The 15,206-nt window shown below is 33.8% G+C and overlaps 3 protein-coding genes across 4 annotated transcripts; 1 reads left to right on the top strand and 2 right to left on the bottom strand.

Moving 5' to 3' along the window:
- Window positions 1–1,972: 1,972 nt before the first annotated feature.
- Window positions 1,973–4,342, bottom strand: LOC107645504 (Mitochondrial glycoprotein family protein). The gene is made up of 3 exons (XM_016349548.3): window positions 4,073–4,342; window positions 3,657–3,988; window positions 1,973–2,406 (listed from the first exon to the last, which is right to left on the bottom strand). The coding sequence occupies exons 1-3, from the start codon at window positions 4,340–4,342 to the stop codon at window positions 2,244–2,246; spliced, it is 765 nt and encodes a 254-aa protein (XP_016205034.2). The 3' UTR covers window positions 1,973–2,243.
- Window positions 4,343–4,748: 406 nt separating this feature from the next.
- LOC107645503 (tRNA-splicing endonuclease subunit) lies at window positions 4,749–10,844 on the top strand. Of its 2 annotated transcripts, none has more exons than XM_016349547.3 (5): window positions 4,749–4,888; window positions 9,001–9,135; window positions 9,222–9,353; window positions 9,540–9,938; window positions 10,419–10,844. In XM_016349547.3, exons 2-5 carry the CDS (start codon window positions 9,011–9,013, stop codon window positions 10,555–10,557), a joined length of 795 nt encoding a protein of 264 aa, XP_016205033.1. In that variant the 5' UTR covers window positions 4,749–4,888; window positions 9,001–9,010; the 3' UTR covers window positions 10,558–10,844. The 2 variants fall into 2 exon arrangements, with proteins under 2 accessions (XP_016205033.1, XP_016205032.1); XM_016349546.3 differs by lacking the exon at window positions 4,749–4,888 and adding an exon at window positions 6,894–7,033.
- Window positions 10,845–12,574: 1,730 nt separating this feature from the next.
- Window positions 12,575–14,355, bottom strand: LOC107645502 (zeatin O-glucosyltransferase). Its single transcript, XM_021103788.2, has one exon. It carries the CDS (start codon window positions 14,197–14,199, stop codon window positions 12,721–12,723), a length of 1,479 nt encoding a protein of 492 aa, XP_020959447.2. The 5' UTR covers window positions 14,200–14,355; the 3' UTR covers window positions 12,575–12,720.
- Between the last annotated feature and the right edge of the window lie 851 nt (window positions 14,356–15,206).

Raw genomic sequence — 15,206 nt, 5'->3', positions numbered from 1 at the left:
TTTAAAAAACACCCTTAATCCTATATTCCCCTGAGATCATTTAAATTAAGAATAAAACCCAAATCAGCCCTGACAATTACCTCGAAAAACAACGAGGTTCCTGACAAAAAAAAACTCCAATCCGGCCCCTGACAAAAAAAAAACTCCAACTCGACCCCTGACAATTACTTCGAAAGAACAACGAGGTCCCTGTGCCAAAAAAAAAATTATCAGGGGCCGGATTTGGGTGTTTTTTTTTCTTGAGGGCCTTGTTGTCCTTTCGAGATAATTGTCAGGGGCCGGATGGGGTATTCACTCTTTAATTAACAACTCCTCAGTAACTTCAATTAAGCCACCCTCAACCACTCATTCAAATAATAAAGATCAAAATAAATATAACTATGCTATGTGTACACTAAAGTCAGCCACTAAAATTAATAATTAATATAAAATACATATTTGAATACAAAATACATATTGAAAAAAAACTAAATAATATATGTATTTATATACAAATACATGGTGACTACTTTTGATGTACAAATAACATTTTGGAAATCGAAAATATTTGATAACCAAAGAAAATTAGCCAAAACAGTCATAGCTTGTCTTATTTTATATTTATTAATTGTCGCTAAATAAGATAAATTTTGAATTTTTTTTTTGTCTTCCTAACAGTACTGTTTTAAAATATATATTAAAATAAAACAATAAAATCTGGGAATGTCTGAAACCTTCCAAAATTGTCAACCTACCAAGACATTTTGTGTTATTGAAGAAGAGCAAGTGGACATCCTTTGAAGTTGTTCCATAAGAGGTTTCACATTAATTTATTGATTTATGATGCAAGATACATGCGTTGGACATTAATTTATTGATTTATGATGCAAGATACATGCGTTACTGGAGTTTAATTACAAGATTCATTCTTGCACGTCTTAATATAAAAAAATAATGTTGGCAAGAAATAAAGCACAAAATGAGAAGGTTTGCTACAAAAATTTAACACTATATGTTTTTTATTTATGATATTCCTAACAATGACACTTAGTAAGACTCAAATTTAAAAACATGATATTTTATATGAAAAAAAAAGACATGTTTTGCTGTTGAGATAACAATAAATTTTTATCCTGTATTCAATTTTGATCCTTTGTTTTCAAACCTCAATTTGATCATAAATTTTGTATCGACACTATTAATTTGATTCACAGTTACAAAACTCAAACTAAATTGATCTCTTTTATTTAAAGGTGGTCAACGTGATTTTTTTTTTAATTTAATAATAGATGCATTTTATTCATTTGGGCCCTATATTTTAATAATAGTCAATAGACTAGTCCTATTACATTAAAATTATATATGTGTGTACCAAAACACCCCCCCCCCCCCAAAAAAAAAAAAAAAAAAACAAGAATGAATCTGGTCATAAAGTGGAGCAATGTTTCCTCAAAGAAAGAATTTTGACCAAAAAAAAAAAAAAAGAAAAATATGTAGTCATAGAAGATGTCTTAAGAATTTTATTAGCCCTCACATAACGCTGCCTTTTAACAAGTCTATGCCGGCCCATTAAAAAAAAAAAAAGAAAGATACAGCTTTATCTAGAAATCCATAAGCACAGTATGAATTCAAAATAGGAAAAAGAAAATTACGTTTTGATCCCTGCATCAATAAAGCTTGAATTTGGTAATCAGCTTCTTTAAAATTATTAATTATCTTTTAGCCCCCATAGTTTTAATCAATTAAAGTCCAAGCCGGATTTTAGTTTAATATATTCAGCTCCATACAACTACTTGTTTCAATTTTGGGTTTGTGTTCTTTTCTTCAATTTAATTTCTTGTGCATCTTCATTAGAAAACCATGGACCTCTCTTAACATTTGCTTTGTCACAACATGTACCCATTATCATAAAAGTTGATATAGTGAAGTGATTCAAAACCATGTGGATTTTACCAAAAAAAAAAAAAAAAAAAAAAAAAAAAAAAAAAAAAACATGTGGATTATGCAGTGATAATTAAAACCAGGTCACTTCTATGTTTGCAGTGAGAAAGTGATTGAAAGTAAATTACAATTAAAAAGTAAGAAATGATTCTCCACCTAAATTCATCAGTGTCATTATGTGAATGCTATAAGAATTGACAACATAATTAGAACAAATTGAGCATTTGATACACAATTCCCTTTACTATGACAAGTGACAATACTAACAGTATTGGAACTCTGCAGAACTATGTAGAATTTTCCTAGAAAATGGACTAGATGGCTCAGTTTTTGGTCAGAAAATCTTCACCTTTTTTCAGCCAATTCACATATTGCTGCTGCTCTTTATTGTGTAGATAGTGGAGGATGAAATTGGTGAGGCTTGTTCCAATACCTTTAGATATGAGGTATTCCTTGAGTGCATCCTGCAACTTGCTATCCAATTCGCTTCACATGGATGTAGAGAGGAACAATGAGCAAGTGTTATTGGTAAACAAAATCAAGTTGCTTCTATTACCTATTACCTAATGCCTAATTACTAATTACTACTGTAACCAATAGCTGATCTAACCAATTCAACTCTCTAAATTACACCTAGGCCAACAAGAATTGTTTACAACATGCAATACAGTCTAAAAACAATAAACACTAGTATATTGATAGTCTAAGTATAAAAAGGTAGAAGCCTATATAGATAGCTAGGCAGAGAGATCTTGATATAAGAAGCCAATGTATATAAAAGACTGATGATTGTGTAGATAGCTAGGCAGAGAGCTCAGGATTTAATACCATGATTTCATTGGAAAAAGTATAAAGAGATTTAAGTATTTTGATTATATTATTCAAGACAATGAGAAATAAGGCCAGGTTTGTTTACAGGTACAGGATACTGAGACAAAACAGACACAAAATTATGTTTGGCAGATAAGACATGAATAGAGACATTATGTCCTGTCGTCCAGAGACATTAAATTAGTGTATTTTGTATCCTGATAGGAAGGACACGGAGACACTAACAAAAAAAATAACTTTGTTTTTCATTATTTTTATAATTATATTTTTTAGCATTATATTTTCTTCATAATTCTTTTTTTATGAAAAAAATGAGAATAAATTAGATTTTCATAATTTGTTCTATTTTATCACCAAATAAAATAAAATACAAAAATACTAATTTTTGTATCTCTGTCCTTTGTGTCTTGTTCTCATTATCTTGTCTTGTCATGTTCTCAGAAACAAACACAACCTAAAAGGCAAAGTACATCTTAGGGATTCACGAAGATTGGTCAAAATGTTGGAGTCTTCATGTTTTATATATGACAAAAAGTACCTTCACAACTTAAGTCTAAATTTAGTCATACTTCGATTAAATCAATTATGTTAACAATCTCACTGCAGACATGATACAACACAATAACTGTCATTTGATAAAAAAACCAATCCCACCTATTGCTATAAAATTTTGTTGGTGATTTTTCTTTTTCCTTTCCTCATTTGGAATTGTTTTACAACTACCGAAAGAAAAATATAAACAAGCACGTGTGACACACACCTACAGACACCATCTACTTCATCCGACATAAACTCGGAAAACTAGGCATAAACATTGTTGCAAAAGCTTAAAACATAGCAAACATCAATAACCAATAAGTAAAGAGTGAATGCAACAGTTATAGGTTTATTTTATTTTCTTTTACCTGAAGAAGGGGCCTTTGTAAATGGAAGGAATCAAAGACATGGATGATCTGAGATAATAAGCACCATCAATGCTGAATTCAGAGCTCCTATCATCGACTTGATAAACCTGACAATCAAACTGCAAAATGGAGCTGAATGAAGGCTTCTTCACACACACTTTGGCAAAAGCATTCCTTTGAAAAACGAGGTCATTATCATAGTTAGGAGGACCCAATTGAGCAGAAACTGCAACTTCCTCACCGGAATCGAGTTTCCTCCGGAAAACCACGTCTTTTGACCGTGGCGAATCATAGTCCACCACGAATTCCCCTAACGAACCAGTTTCGGCACCCTGCACACACGAAGGTAATTTTTTTTCAGTTTCATTGATTAATTCATAATAATTGAGAGTGAAAAAGAAAAAAAGGGAGGGAACCTGAAATGGATTAGAAGAAAGTTCGAAACTGATCTCGGATTTCAAGAGCTTGAGAAGTTCCAAGTCTTCAATAGCTTTGAGTCCCTTGGTGAGATTCCTCACCGATTTCGCCATCTCCCACTTCCTTTTCTGTGTTTCTGTTTCCTCAATTGTACTTTCTGAAACTCTCGAATTTTTTGGGCCTATTGGGCTTGCCTTATTTTTTAGCTTAATTTTAAGCCCAACTAATCCAGAGAATCCACATTCCACTTGTGAGTCGTGACTCACCATTTCATTTTCCCATCGATTCCGGCATCACCTGCCACAACGCCGGCTAACGGAACCACTGTTTCCGCCGGAATCCTAACCCTAATAGCACTCTTCACTCTGAGTCTCTGACTCTAGCTCTCGAAATCTCTAGCACTGTAAGCCTACATCACCGCCACAAGGAGTGGCATACTGCCGCCGTCCGTCGCACTCAAAGTTCGCCATCCGTCATCTAGCTTCCCTCGTGCTCCAAGTCTTCAACCCCTGTTCGCTGTCACCGATCGCGGTTGCTTCCTCGAGCTCGGCGTCCGTCGTCTTTGTCTGCTCAGCCGCGCTTCCGTCGCCGTTTGTTTGCCGTTCACGTTCGCGTCTTCGTTCGCGTTCTTCGCCGTTCGCGTCTTCGTTCGCGTTCTTCGCCGTTCGCGTTCGCTCGGCGTTCTCCGTTCGCGTTCACTCGCTGTTCACCGTTCGAGTTCGCGTTCGTCTGGAAGCCACGTTGCTCTGCTTCAAACTCTGCGGCCAACCCGCGCGCTCCACTCAGCCGTCGAACTGCTCTCTTTTGTCCCCGCCGTGAGTTCCCTAAACCCGCCACCAGACAATACACTCACACAACACCAATACTCTTCTTCAAACTCTGCAACTTCTGATTTCTATTACAATAAGTAATTATTTGATTTGGTAGTGGTTTGGATTTTTTTCATAGACTAAATTAAAGTTACAATAGCTATGTTCTCTTCTCTATCACATTGAAATTAAGCTTTGAATTCTCTTATTTCGTTTTAATTTTACCGCACTCAACATGTTTGATGAAATGCTTTAACCATATTTCTGGTTGGTTTTATAATTTCTGGCTTTTAGAAACTTAGTAAGTTGATTGCATGTGAAATTAGAATAATTGGATCATAGTAATTAGGAAATTTTAGCTGTACAAATAGCATCTTTGCAGAAAACATGTTAGCATGATGATTCCACTTGCATTAGTGTTCTTCTGGTAAATTTTTTAACTGTTATTGTGAACTTGTTAATTTGCTAATTGTTCTTGGTGTTCTTATGTTACTTTTAATTTTTTTTGTTTTGTTGTGATTTTCTGTTCTTGAATTTGTTAAGTTGATAATTTGCTAAATTGTTGGGCTGCTGTTGTTTTAATTTGTCAAATTGTTAGGTTGCTGCGACTTAATTTGTTGGATTTTCTATTTAGGTCTTGTTCTTGTTTATTTGCTAAATTGTTGTTGTGTATTTATTATTTATTTGCTGGATATTGGTGATCATTGTCTTTGAGATTATTTACTATGCAGGTTTAGTGTCATCACTGTTTTGGAATGTTTTATAATGTACTAATGTTTGTTTCTGTTTTGTAATTGCTGGTTGCAGGTTTAGTGTGATTATTGGTTAATATTTTGTAATGTTTGGTGCGTTTAGTGTGATTATTGGTTAATATTTTGTAATGTTTGGTGCTGAATGCTGATTGTTGAGTTCAGATATGGTTATTTATTTTGACTTGGGTAAAGAGACTTATGGTCATTTTTTCCTGCCTTATACCGATTCAGATGATTATTATGAGCACTTATTTATGTATCTTGAGAAACTGTCTTTCTGTGTGTTATGAGCATTTGGTGAAGCCTGTATTTTACCTATTCAAAGCTTAGTTTTACCAAATGGTCTTCAAAGCAACTCATCCAAAATGCTACTGCACAAATCCAAGTCTATTGTCTCTAAAAGCCTGTATGCACCTTCATTTGGTGAATCCTTTCTAGCACTAGTCCACTACCAACTTTGTTATTAATAATGTTATCAAATTTATTTATCCGAGTACTATGTTTATTTTTAGTTGGATTTATGATAATTCATTTGATATTCTTCCTATTTTTGTCAGATATTTCTTTTAACATTTTGTGTACTGATGAGGAATTGTACTTGCTTGGTATCATGCTTTCATCTGGCATTTTTGCATTTAATATAAAAAAAGGAAAATCCTAAGAGTAATTCACCACTCCATTAGAAAAACTTCATACTACCTTATACCCTCAACTTAATATTTGCATATTTATAATTTATTTATTATTCTATTCTAAAACGGTTTTTTCAGTTGAACCACCGGTTAGACCGGTTGGACCAGTAAACCAGTAACTAAAGTGGTTTGATGACCGATCCGGTTCTCAGAAACTTGACCCTAACCAGTAACCAAAACGCGCAGCACCTTCTTGGCCCCTCCTCTCTCACAGTCTCACTCAGCCACTCTCCTCCTTCCTCTCATCGAGCTCCTCCTCACTCCCTCACTTCCCTCTCTCTGGCCTCTGAACGAACACACTGAAGAACGCAGAGAAGAGAACTTGAACGCAGCTTGGAGGAAGCACCGAAGCAGCCCTCTCTCGTCGCCGTTCCTCAACGTCCAGCCACCGCCGCCGTCCACATTGCTACAGCTTCGGCGCAACGTCGCCCTTGTTCGCCGCGCATCCGCCTCCTTTTTGGCCAAGCTTCTGCCTCTGTTTTTTGGCCAACCCTTGTTCTGCCCTTTTTGGCCAACCCTTGTTCGAGCTGCTTAGCCCTCTGTTCAGTCCTCTACGCCGCGTGTTCGAGCCTCTGTTCAGCCTCTGTTCTGCCGCCTTTCAGCCACCGTTCCGCCATTGTTCAGCCTCCATTCAGCCATCTCTATCGCGATTTAAAGCTCCTCCCTCTCCCTGTACTGTTTGAATTTCAGAACTGCTCCATCCTAGGGTGATTTTTTTTCCTTCTTCTTGTTCTTTCTTGTATTAATTATTTAGTTATTGTTTTTTTTTTATTGTTGTTTTCATGGTTAGTATGTTTTCTAGTTCTTATTTTGTTGTTGGTTTGCTGTAGTTTAAAATTTTAATTGTTCTTGTTATTTTGATTTTCAGTTTTAATTGATCTTATTAACTTGTTAATTTGATAAATTATTGTTTTGGTGTTGTTCTCTACCTTTTGATTGTTATATTGTGTTTTGTTGTTGTTGATTTAATAAATTGTTCATTGAGTGGAAGATGAAAACCTGCCATGGTAAAACTGCTCCTGCCATGTTAAAACTGCTCCTATTGGTTTAGTATGGCTCAATCCATGCTTCCAAAGAGATTCTACCACCATGCTTGGACCTTCTCTCTGAGGTTGGTCCTGTGATGATTAAGGATGTAAAACTTGTGACCCACTTTAGGAATTAACTTTTTAGTTTCTTTTTTAAATTGGGTATCGAAATTTTGTTTGTTGATCCTAGTAATTTTGTTTGTTGATGTGTGAATATATTCCTTCATATTCCTCACTAAGTCGTAGTGATCTGTATGCCTTTGATCCCATAGCCTTTGTATTGTTGCATATTGGTAGATAGAAGGTATCAAATTTTGTGACATATGGTAGTAACTAGTAAGTAGAGTAGTTTATTCTTTTCTTTTCTATTAGAGATATGTCGGATAGAACAATGTATATACTTTTGAAAACCAAATTGTTTCTTTTGAACCAAAATTTGGGTGATTACTCTTTTCTAAATATGCAAGCAATTCTATCTAGTTGGCCATGAAAGTTTTCATTTTCTTTCTAGTATTAGTTCATGTTGTAAATTACTTTGTTTTGCAAATAAAACAGTTGTGAAGTTACTGTGAAACAGTGGCATGGAATAGTCTCTTGCTCTTTCTCTCATTTATTTTCTATTTTTTCCTTTGAAAAATAACATATTACGTATTTTCTTTGATTGGAATGTAGAAGATAGTACATCTTTTAATGGTTTTATTTTTTATTGTAAAAAATTTTGAAGCATGATTAATTTTTGAAGCATTGATTGATTAAATGATTAGGGTAGGGTTGTGTTGTGTTGTTCCAAGATGAATATGATTGTTTGCTTTGCGATGCTTGCTGGTTGTTATTTGATCTCACCGCGTTTCAGCATTTGATCAATGAAATGTTTTGCAAACATTCAGTTTTTGGTTTGCATTTCCATATATTGACTTGGATTTATACCTTACTAAAAGTTATCCAACGGAATAAGTCAAGCTGATCTCATGAAAATCCCAAATGACTAATAATATCGAATCTAAATATCTTTGCAATTTTATATATATTAACCGTAAACCCTATATATATAGTAAAGCTAGCTTAGGGAATTTAGAAAGATAAATATAGTTTATCTAAATTATTGTAATTGATTCCCTCATAATTTTGTAATAATAATTGTTGTTTGTTGAGATTATCGGGTTGGAGTGGGTTGCTGTGATATTGTAACTGGATTATATTGTTATTGGATTGCTGGTAATTTTTAAGTATGGATGATATTCTAAAGTTTATATTAGACTATAATTATGTTTTAATGTGTTTATTTATATTTTATTTATTATTTTATTATAAAATGGTTTTTCTCGTTCAACCACAGTCAAACCGGTTGAACCTATGAACTAGTGAACCAGTAGCTAGAGCGGTTCGATGACCGGTTCGGTTTTCAGAACCTTGGTTCTGTTAACTCTTGCTTATTTCTGGTTTTGGAACCTTTTAAGTTATAACTCCATATTTATGATTTTGTTCTGTGAAGTGTTAGCCCGTAGAGAAATAGTAATTAGCGTAGGTATCACATTCACAACTGTGGCGCTAACATTGCCTCTATCTGTTTGTATAAATGTCTCACCCAATAACTGAAAATTTTTTGCGGCAAAACCATGTTATTCTTATTCTTGTAACAATTACAGCTTTTGATACATGGAAACCAAGTCATTTGAGGAACCTTCTTCCACCGACGATGAGGTCTACTTGCAAAATGCAAGTGATGAAGATGATAATGAGAGTGCCTTTTCCTCCAGTTCCACCACCAAGTTACAGTTCAGGTCTTTTCTTCCTTGATATGTAGTATATACTTGTGAGAATACTCAAGTGAATTCTTTGATTTTTAATTTAATTTACAAATTAGCAGATACGTGAAATCCAAAGCTGTTTGGAATGATGAGATGGGAATGGCTGAAGTCATTGAAAATCGTGGCAAAACATGGGTCACAACTGGGATAGTTCGAAGTGGCAAGGTTTATTCTTCCATTGAGGAGTCTTTGTAGGTGATATGCACCCTCTTTGTTGTTACCCGAAGAGAAACTAATTACTTTGTTACATCATTGAATTAAGAATATGATTTACATGCATTAAAAATATATCGATTATATGCAGATTTTATAATGTATTAGAAAGGTAATTGTTACAATAGTGCATTCATTGTGCGTAACGATGTTTACTTTGGCAGGTATTTGATGGAGATAGGAGCCTTAGATCTCTTAGATGATTGTGAAAGAAGCATGTCCCTAATGGATATGTATGAAAAGATTGCTGGAGGTAAGAGTGAGTGTTGCTGGGAGATGTTTGAGGTTTACAGGCACCTCAAGTCACTTGGCTACATAGTTGGGCGGCACGGCGTTGCTTGGAGTTTGAAGGGAATTAAAAGTTCCCATAAGGCTGTTGATGTTGCCGAAGAAACCGAACAAGGAGTAGACTTGATGAGCTCCAAATCCGAGCTTTCCATCAATAAGTTATTAAGTGAGATGCAGATTAATGGTTTAAGGCCAGATTTCGATGTTTATCTTCCAAACAGTAGGTTTAGGAAGTCTTCCCCGGGTGATCCTAGTTTTCTGCTATACTTATCTCGGTAATTACTATTTCTCATATTGCAGTATGTTTCTACTTCAGAGTTAAGAAACTTGATTTGTTAGATATCATGAACTGCTATACTCTAGGGTATTTAGGTAGTGGAGTAATTCAGAACATGACTTCAAGTATTCAAGCATACCATGACATGTATTTTCGCATTCACTCAAACAGATACACTTATATATTGCCACAAACAAGTTGTATTGCATAATGCATGTAATTATGGGACTGAATAAAGAGCTGATATGTTTGTAGCTTCTCTGATTGAAAATTGTCTCTAACTCTATATATATGGTTGTTGTTTGTAAATTTGCTTGATAGCAATTGATGATTGTGTTGTCCTAGGAGAATAAGAACATAGGACTAGCTCATGAAGTTACCTATCTATATTAATTTGTTTGATCCTTATGGACTATTAATAAACTTTTTCTTTTATCTGATTTGGAATTTGTAATATTAATGTGTGCATATCTGTTAGGGGTGATCCACCATCTAAAGCAGAAACAGAAGCTCTTGAAAAACAATGTGGTGGCCTTCCTTTGAAGATTGGCTTAGTCACGGAGGGACGGGTCAGTTTCTTTTCCTTTGAGAAGGTGGAACTTCCTCTTCTACCCTGAAAAAGTTGAGAAACAAGGATTGCTACAAGAGAATCACACTTTTTGCTTGTAGCTATTTATTAAAGTTTCTAACATGTATCAAGTGGTACACTAATATTGTAAATATGTAGTTGTAGGTTATGTTTATTGGAGTGATTGTGTTTGGCCTTTTTTGTACCAGATGTTTGAATAGTTTTAGATCCCTATTCTTGTCCAAAAAGAAAAAGGTCCTTGTTAAATAATGAAAAATATTGCAAAATGTGGAGCATTTTTTAATCAATGAAAAATATTGCTATTGAAATTAAAAATTAAATGAATAAAAACATGGCCAATATCTTATTCTCCTTTCAATTATCATGAAAAAAAATGGGAACCAGTTCCATATACTTATACTTTTCTGCTCCAAGTGGAATACTTTTCTGCTCCAAGTGGAAAACTAAACTAATGACTAATGGGTCAATTTATTGAAAGTCAGTATCACATGATACAGGCACGATTTACCCGTTAATTAATTTGTTGTACGCGCATCACATTTGGATTAAAATAATTATCCAATAAAATTATTGATTTAAAGAAATATAGGTTTTACGTGTACAAAAAGAAGACAAATCTCTACGTTTCTATTGACTTTAAGCACTCAATAATGTTGCCGTCAATCTACTATTCTTCGGTCCTCCATTCCACAAAACGTAAATAGATATTTTCAAATTTTTTATTTAATTAAAAAAAAATTACATGTGACAATATTAATTGAAAAAAAAAATCCATTATCCACATATTGCACCGTAACCTATACATACGTCATCTAAGCAATCTGATTTATTTTTGGTTTTTACAGTATTTTTTAACATGACAGATTAATTCGTTGTAGATTTTAGTTTTATTTAAAAGATTTTTGTTGGTAAATAATTGCTTTATATATAAGATAAAATTCGAATATCCAACACATATTATCTTGAGTTGTGTCATGTCTCTAAATTTTCGAATTTGAAGTCTTTCATGCATGTTCATGTTCAAAATGTTGTTATTCTCATTTTTGTCTTTATCAATGTTTGTTTCTTTAACTTTTATGTTTTTTAAGTAATTAAGTTAATGCTAAAATTATAAACTATGACAATATTATTTCATTGTAAACAGGAAGAAGATCCCAATTGTATTTGATTTCTCAACCATTATATATGAACACTACAAATCAACCATTCATATAAAAAATTATTAAAATATAAAACATACATTAAAAATAAATTAAAAATTATATATTTATATATATAACAACTAATTTAATAATTGATGTTTAATTATTTAGTATACAAATAATATTTTTGTTGCTCTTAATATAAAAATTTAAAATGAAAAAAAAAATGAATGTTGCTAGATACAGGGACGAATCCAAAAATAGTATCATGGGGGCCAATAACATATATAATATTAAAAAAATTATACAAAAAATTATATAATATAAAATACATTATAAAAATATAATGATAGAGAATATATTTTAAAGTACAAAAAATATATATGTACTTTTTATTAACGAAATGGTCGATTTTTCGTTTCATAAAATTCATCGATAATAGAATTTGTGTCAAATTTTTCAACAATTTTCTTTTCAATATAATTAAAAGACAATTAGTAAGAAATTTATCTTTTATTTTGTTTCTGAATTATTCTTCACAATATTCATAGCTGAAAAAGAACTCTCAATTGTAGTAGTTGAAACAGAAAAAATTAATACCAAATAAATCAAAAAGGACCCTCATAAAAAGAAAAAAAATTAACTTTATGGAATTTAAAAAATTTTATTTAATTAAAAAATATTAGTAATAATATCTTTTTATTTTTTTTAATATTGTTACTTACTTTTTAAATATTAGAAAAATATTAGAAATCATTAATATTTAAGTTAAACTAGATTTTATTTATATTAGATTAAATATTAAATAAATTTTTAAAAAATTAAATCATATTTAATAACTTATTACTATTAATTTTTTTTACATACAAGGTGATTGCTAGATATATAAGATTTGGTTAATTAGTTGGATGACGTACTCCAATTTCTTTACATACATTTTTTTATAGGGACTTATCTGGAACCCTAGATTAATCCAATCAAACCTATATATATATAAAAGAAAAAGGAAAAAAAGAAAGAAAAAAAAGAAGAAAATAAAAGTATGTGGATCATCTAGTTATATGAGCAATGAAAGAGTCAATTTCGACACGAGAAACACCACCTTCATCTTTGGACTTGTGGATCGCATTCATCAACTTCATGGCTCTTTCTCTCATTGCTTCTCCCTCTTCCGTCGCCATCAACCTCCTCACCGCATCTTCCACCGCCGAAGCCGCCACCACCTCATCCCTGTGGCTCCAATCCTTCACCACCAGCCCAATCCTAAGCACCTCCGTCACCAGCACCCTGTTCCTCGGTTGATCCGAATGCATAGGCCACGTGGCAATTGGCACCCCCATTGTTATGCTCTCCATGCACGAATTCCAACCACAATGACTCATAAACCCACCCGTTGCACGGTGCCCTAATATTTCCAACTGTGGCGCCCAATCCCTAACCACCATTCCCATCCCTTTCACTCGTTCTTCGAACCCCTTTGGAACCTTCACCTCTCTCTTTCCATCTTCTTTGAACACGTCTCCTTTGTCTGCATCTCTTAGAACCCAAAGAAACTTCTGCTTGCTTCCTTCCAACCCAATTGCCAGCTCCATGATTTGTTCCTCTTTGAATGCTGTTGTTGTTCCAAACGAAACATACAGCACTGAATTATCTTCTTGTTCATCAAGCCAATCCATGCAAGGGTGCTTGTTGTTGTTACTTGTAGACGAAGGTATCAAAGGGTTGAAGGGTCCCAGAGCCCAGTGAGTCTTGTAACTAACCATACGCTCTATGAGGTCCATGTAAGGACCTTCAATGGCTCTGGTAGTGTTGTAAATGGTTCCACTGCTGAACTTATGGAACTCGTATTGGGAACTTATGAAATCAACGAACTGGGTAGTGAAGCAACCTTCAAGAGAAGGAACTTGAGGTATGTGAGAGGCTATGGAAGATTGAAGCATGGGTGTTCCCATAACGTTCCAGAAGTAGAAGAACATGGTGAAGGCGGAGACGCTGTGGAAAGTGTAGCTTTCACAGTTCGATAAGTGTACGGCGTCTTGGACGACGGAGGCCATAAGGGAGTCGTGGATCACGACGACTCTTCTGGCGACGGAGGAGATGGAAGACAACAAAGATCGAACTGGTTCGCGGAGGTGCATGGCGGCGGTTTGGAATGAAGGGAGGAGGTGGGAGGGGAAGTTTGAATGGGTTTGACGGAGTGCATTGGGATCAGGCGGAGGAGAGGGAAAAGGAGGGACCTTGAAGTCATGGAAGTTGAGCACGGAGCGTGGGTCCCACTCCCATCCATGGAGGCGCGTGAGGGCTTGGCGGTTGTGGATTGGAGTTCCGACGAAGTGGACCGGGATGTTGTAGGAGAGGATGATGCGTGAGAGGTGGAGGAGTTGGTTGAGGTGCCCTTGGGCCGGGAATGGAACCACCACCACGACGACATCGTGTTGGTGGTGGGCCTTTTGGGCCTGGTGGTGGGCTTTTGTGGTGGAGTTGTAGTTAGTGGCAGTTGGTGATGTTTGGCAGCTGGATGATGCCATTTGAGGGGGAGAGAGAGAAAAAGAAAGTTAGGTAATTGTGTTTGTTTGATTATATTATGTCACATTTGGGGTGCTATTTCTCTGGGTATTTATAGATGAAAACAAAGAATCTTAATAAGTGCACAAGTTTCCATAATAACTTTTTTTTGTTTTAAGATTTAATATATATTTCTTATTAAAAAAAAACCCGGATAACTACTACTTTTGTTGGGATAGATACTAAGAATATTTTTACCTTTATGAATAAGTGCAGTTCTCTGTTGTCACACGTGACAATAAGTCAATTACCAATGTTGTTTCAGATGGTGTTCCACGTAAGCAAGCAACTTAGGTTTGTCTCGTAGGGAGAAAAATAAAACACTCGGTGTTTTTTATTTTTTTTTTCAAAATTCAAGTAAGTACAGTTAATTATATGTAAAATTGATAATTAAAAATAATTAAATAATAATTTAATTAAATTTATCAAATTATTTAACGATTTTTATTTATAAATTTATTTAAAATTAATTACACCTAAATTTTTAATCTCTTTTTTTATTTTGGAAATGATATATGATTTCTAATATTTTGGGTAAGACTTTTTTTAAGAGTAGAATTATATATATATTAAAAAAATGTGAGCTTTAATTTTTATTAAAATAAAAAATATTTTTTATTTTTTTTTATCAAAACTTTACTTTTCGTTATAGTATTATTCAGGTGCCAAAACTTTTAAATAATGTAAGGTAAAATAAAAAAAAAATAAAAGAATAACTAAATAAAAAAGTTTGAAATATAAATAAGTGAACGCAATTTTCTTTACGTGTGTGCGTGAAAATGATGGAATCCCTGGGTTCATGAATGTGAATAGGATTTGAAGAACGCACATAAAATCCATGCATGGAATATGTACTACTCAAAACCTTTTTTTTCTCTCTATGATAACAAAATATTGGTAAGTAGTAGTTTAAGCAAATTGGCCAAGTATTGCATAGGTTTCACATTTAGCATTATTTGATAGAATAGAA

This window comes from Arachis ipaensis, chromosome B6 (genome assembly GCF_059453495.1).
Source record: "Arachis ipaensis isolate K30076 ecotype BB chromosome B6, ASM5945349v1, whole genome shotgun sequence".
NCBI lineage: Eukaryota > Viridiplantae > Streptophyta > Magnoliopsida > Fabales > Fabaceae > Arachis > Arachis ipaensis.
The sequence above is the reverse complement of the archived record's forward strand: the minus strand, read 5'-3'. Positions and strand labels throughout refer to the sequence as shown.

Bases quoted from the DNA above. Each gene is read 5' to 3' on its own strand.
- LOC107645503 (XM_016349547.3), top strand. From the start codon at position 9,011: ATGGAAACCAAGTCATTTGAGGAACCTTCTTCCACCGACGATGAGGTC. The intron at 9,136-9,221 runs GTCTTTTCTTCC...ACAAATTAGCAG, and splicing joins ACCACCAAGTTACAGTTCAG to ATACGTGAAATCCAAAGCTG. The intron at 9,939-10,418 runs GTAATTACTATT...CATATCTGTTAG, and splicing joins TTTCTGCTATACTTATCTCG to GGGTGATCCACCATCTAAAG.
- LOC107645502 (XM_021103788.2), bottom strand. From the start codon at position 14,199: ATGGCATCATCCAGCTGCCAAACATCACCAACTGCCACTAACTACAAC.
- LOC107645504 (XM_016349548.3), bottom strand. From the start codon at position 4,342: ATGGTGAGTCACGACTCACAAGTGGAATGTGGATTCTCTGGATTAGTT. The intron at 3,989-4,072 runs GTTCCCTCCCTT...TCGTGTGTGCAG, and splicing joins TTTCTTCTAATCCATTTCAG to GGTGCCGAAACTGGTTCGTT. The intron at 2,407-3,656 runs GTAAAAGAAAAT...ATCCATGTGAAG, and splicing joins TACAAAGGCCCCTTCTTCAG to CGAATTGGATAGCAAGTTGC.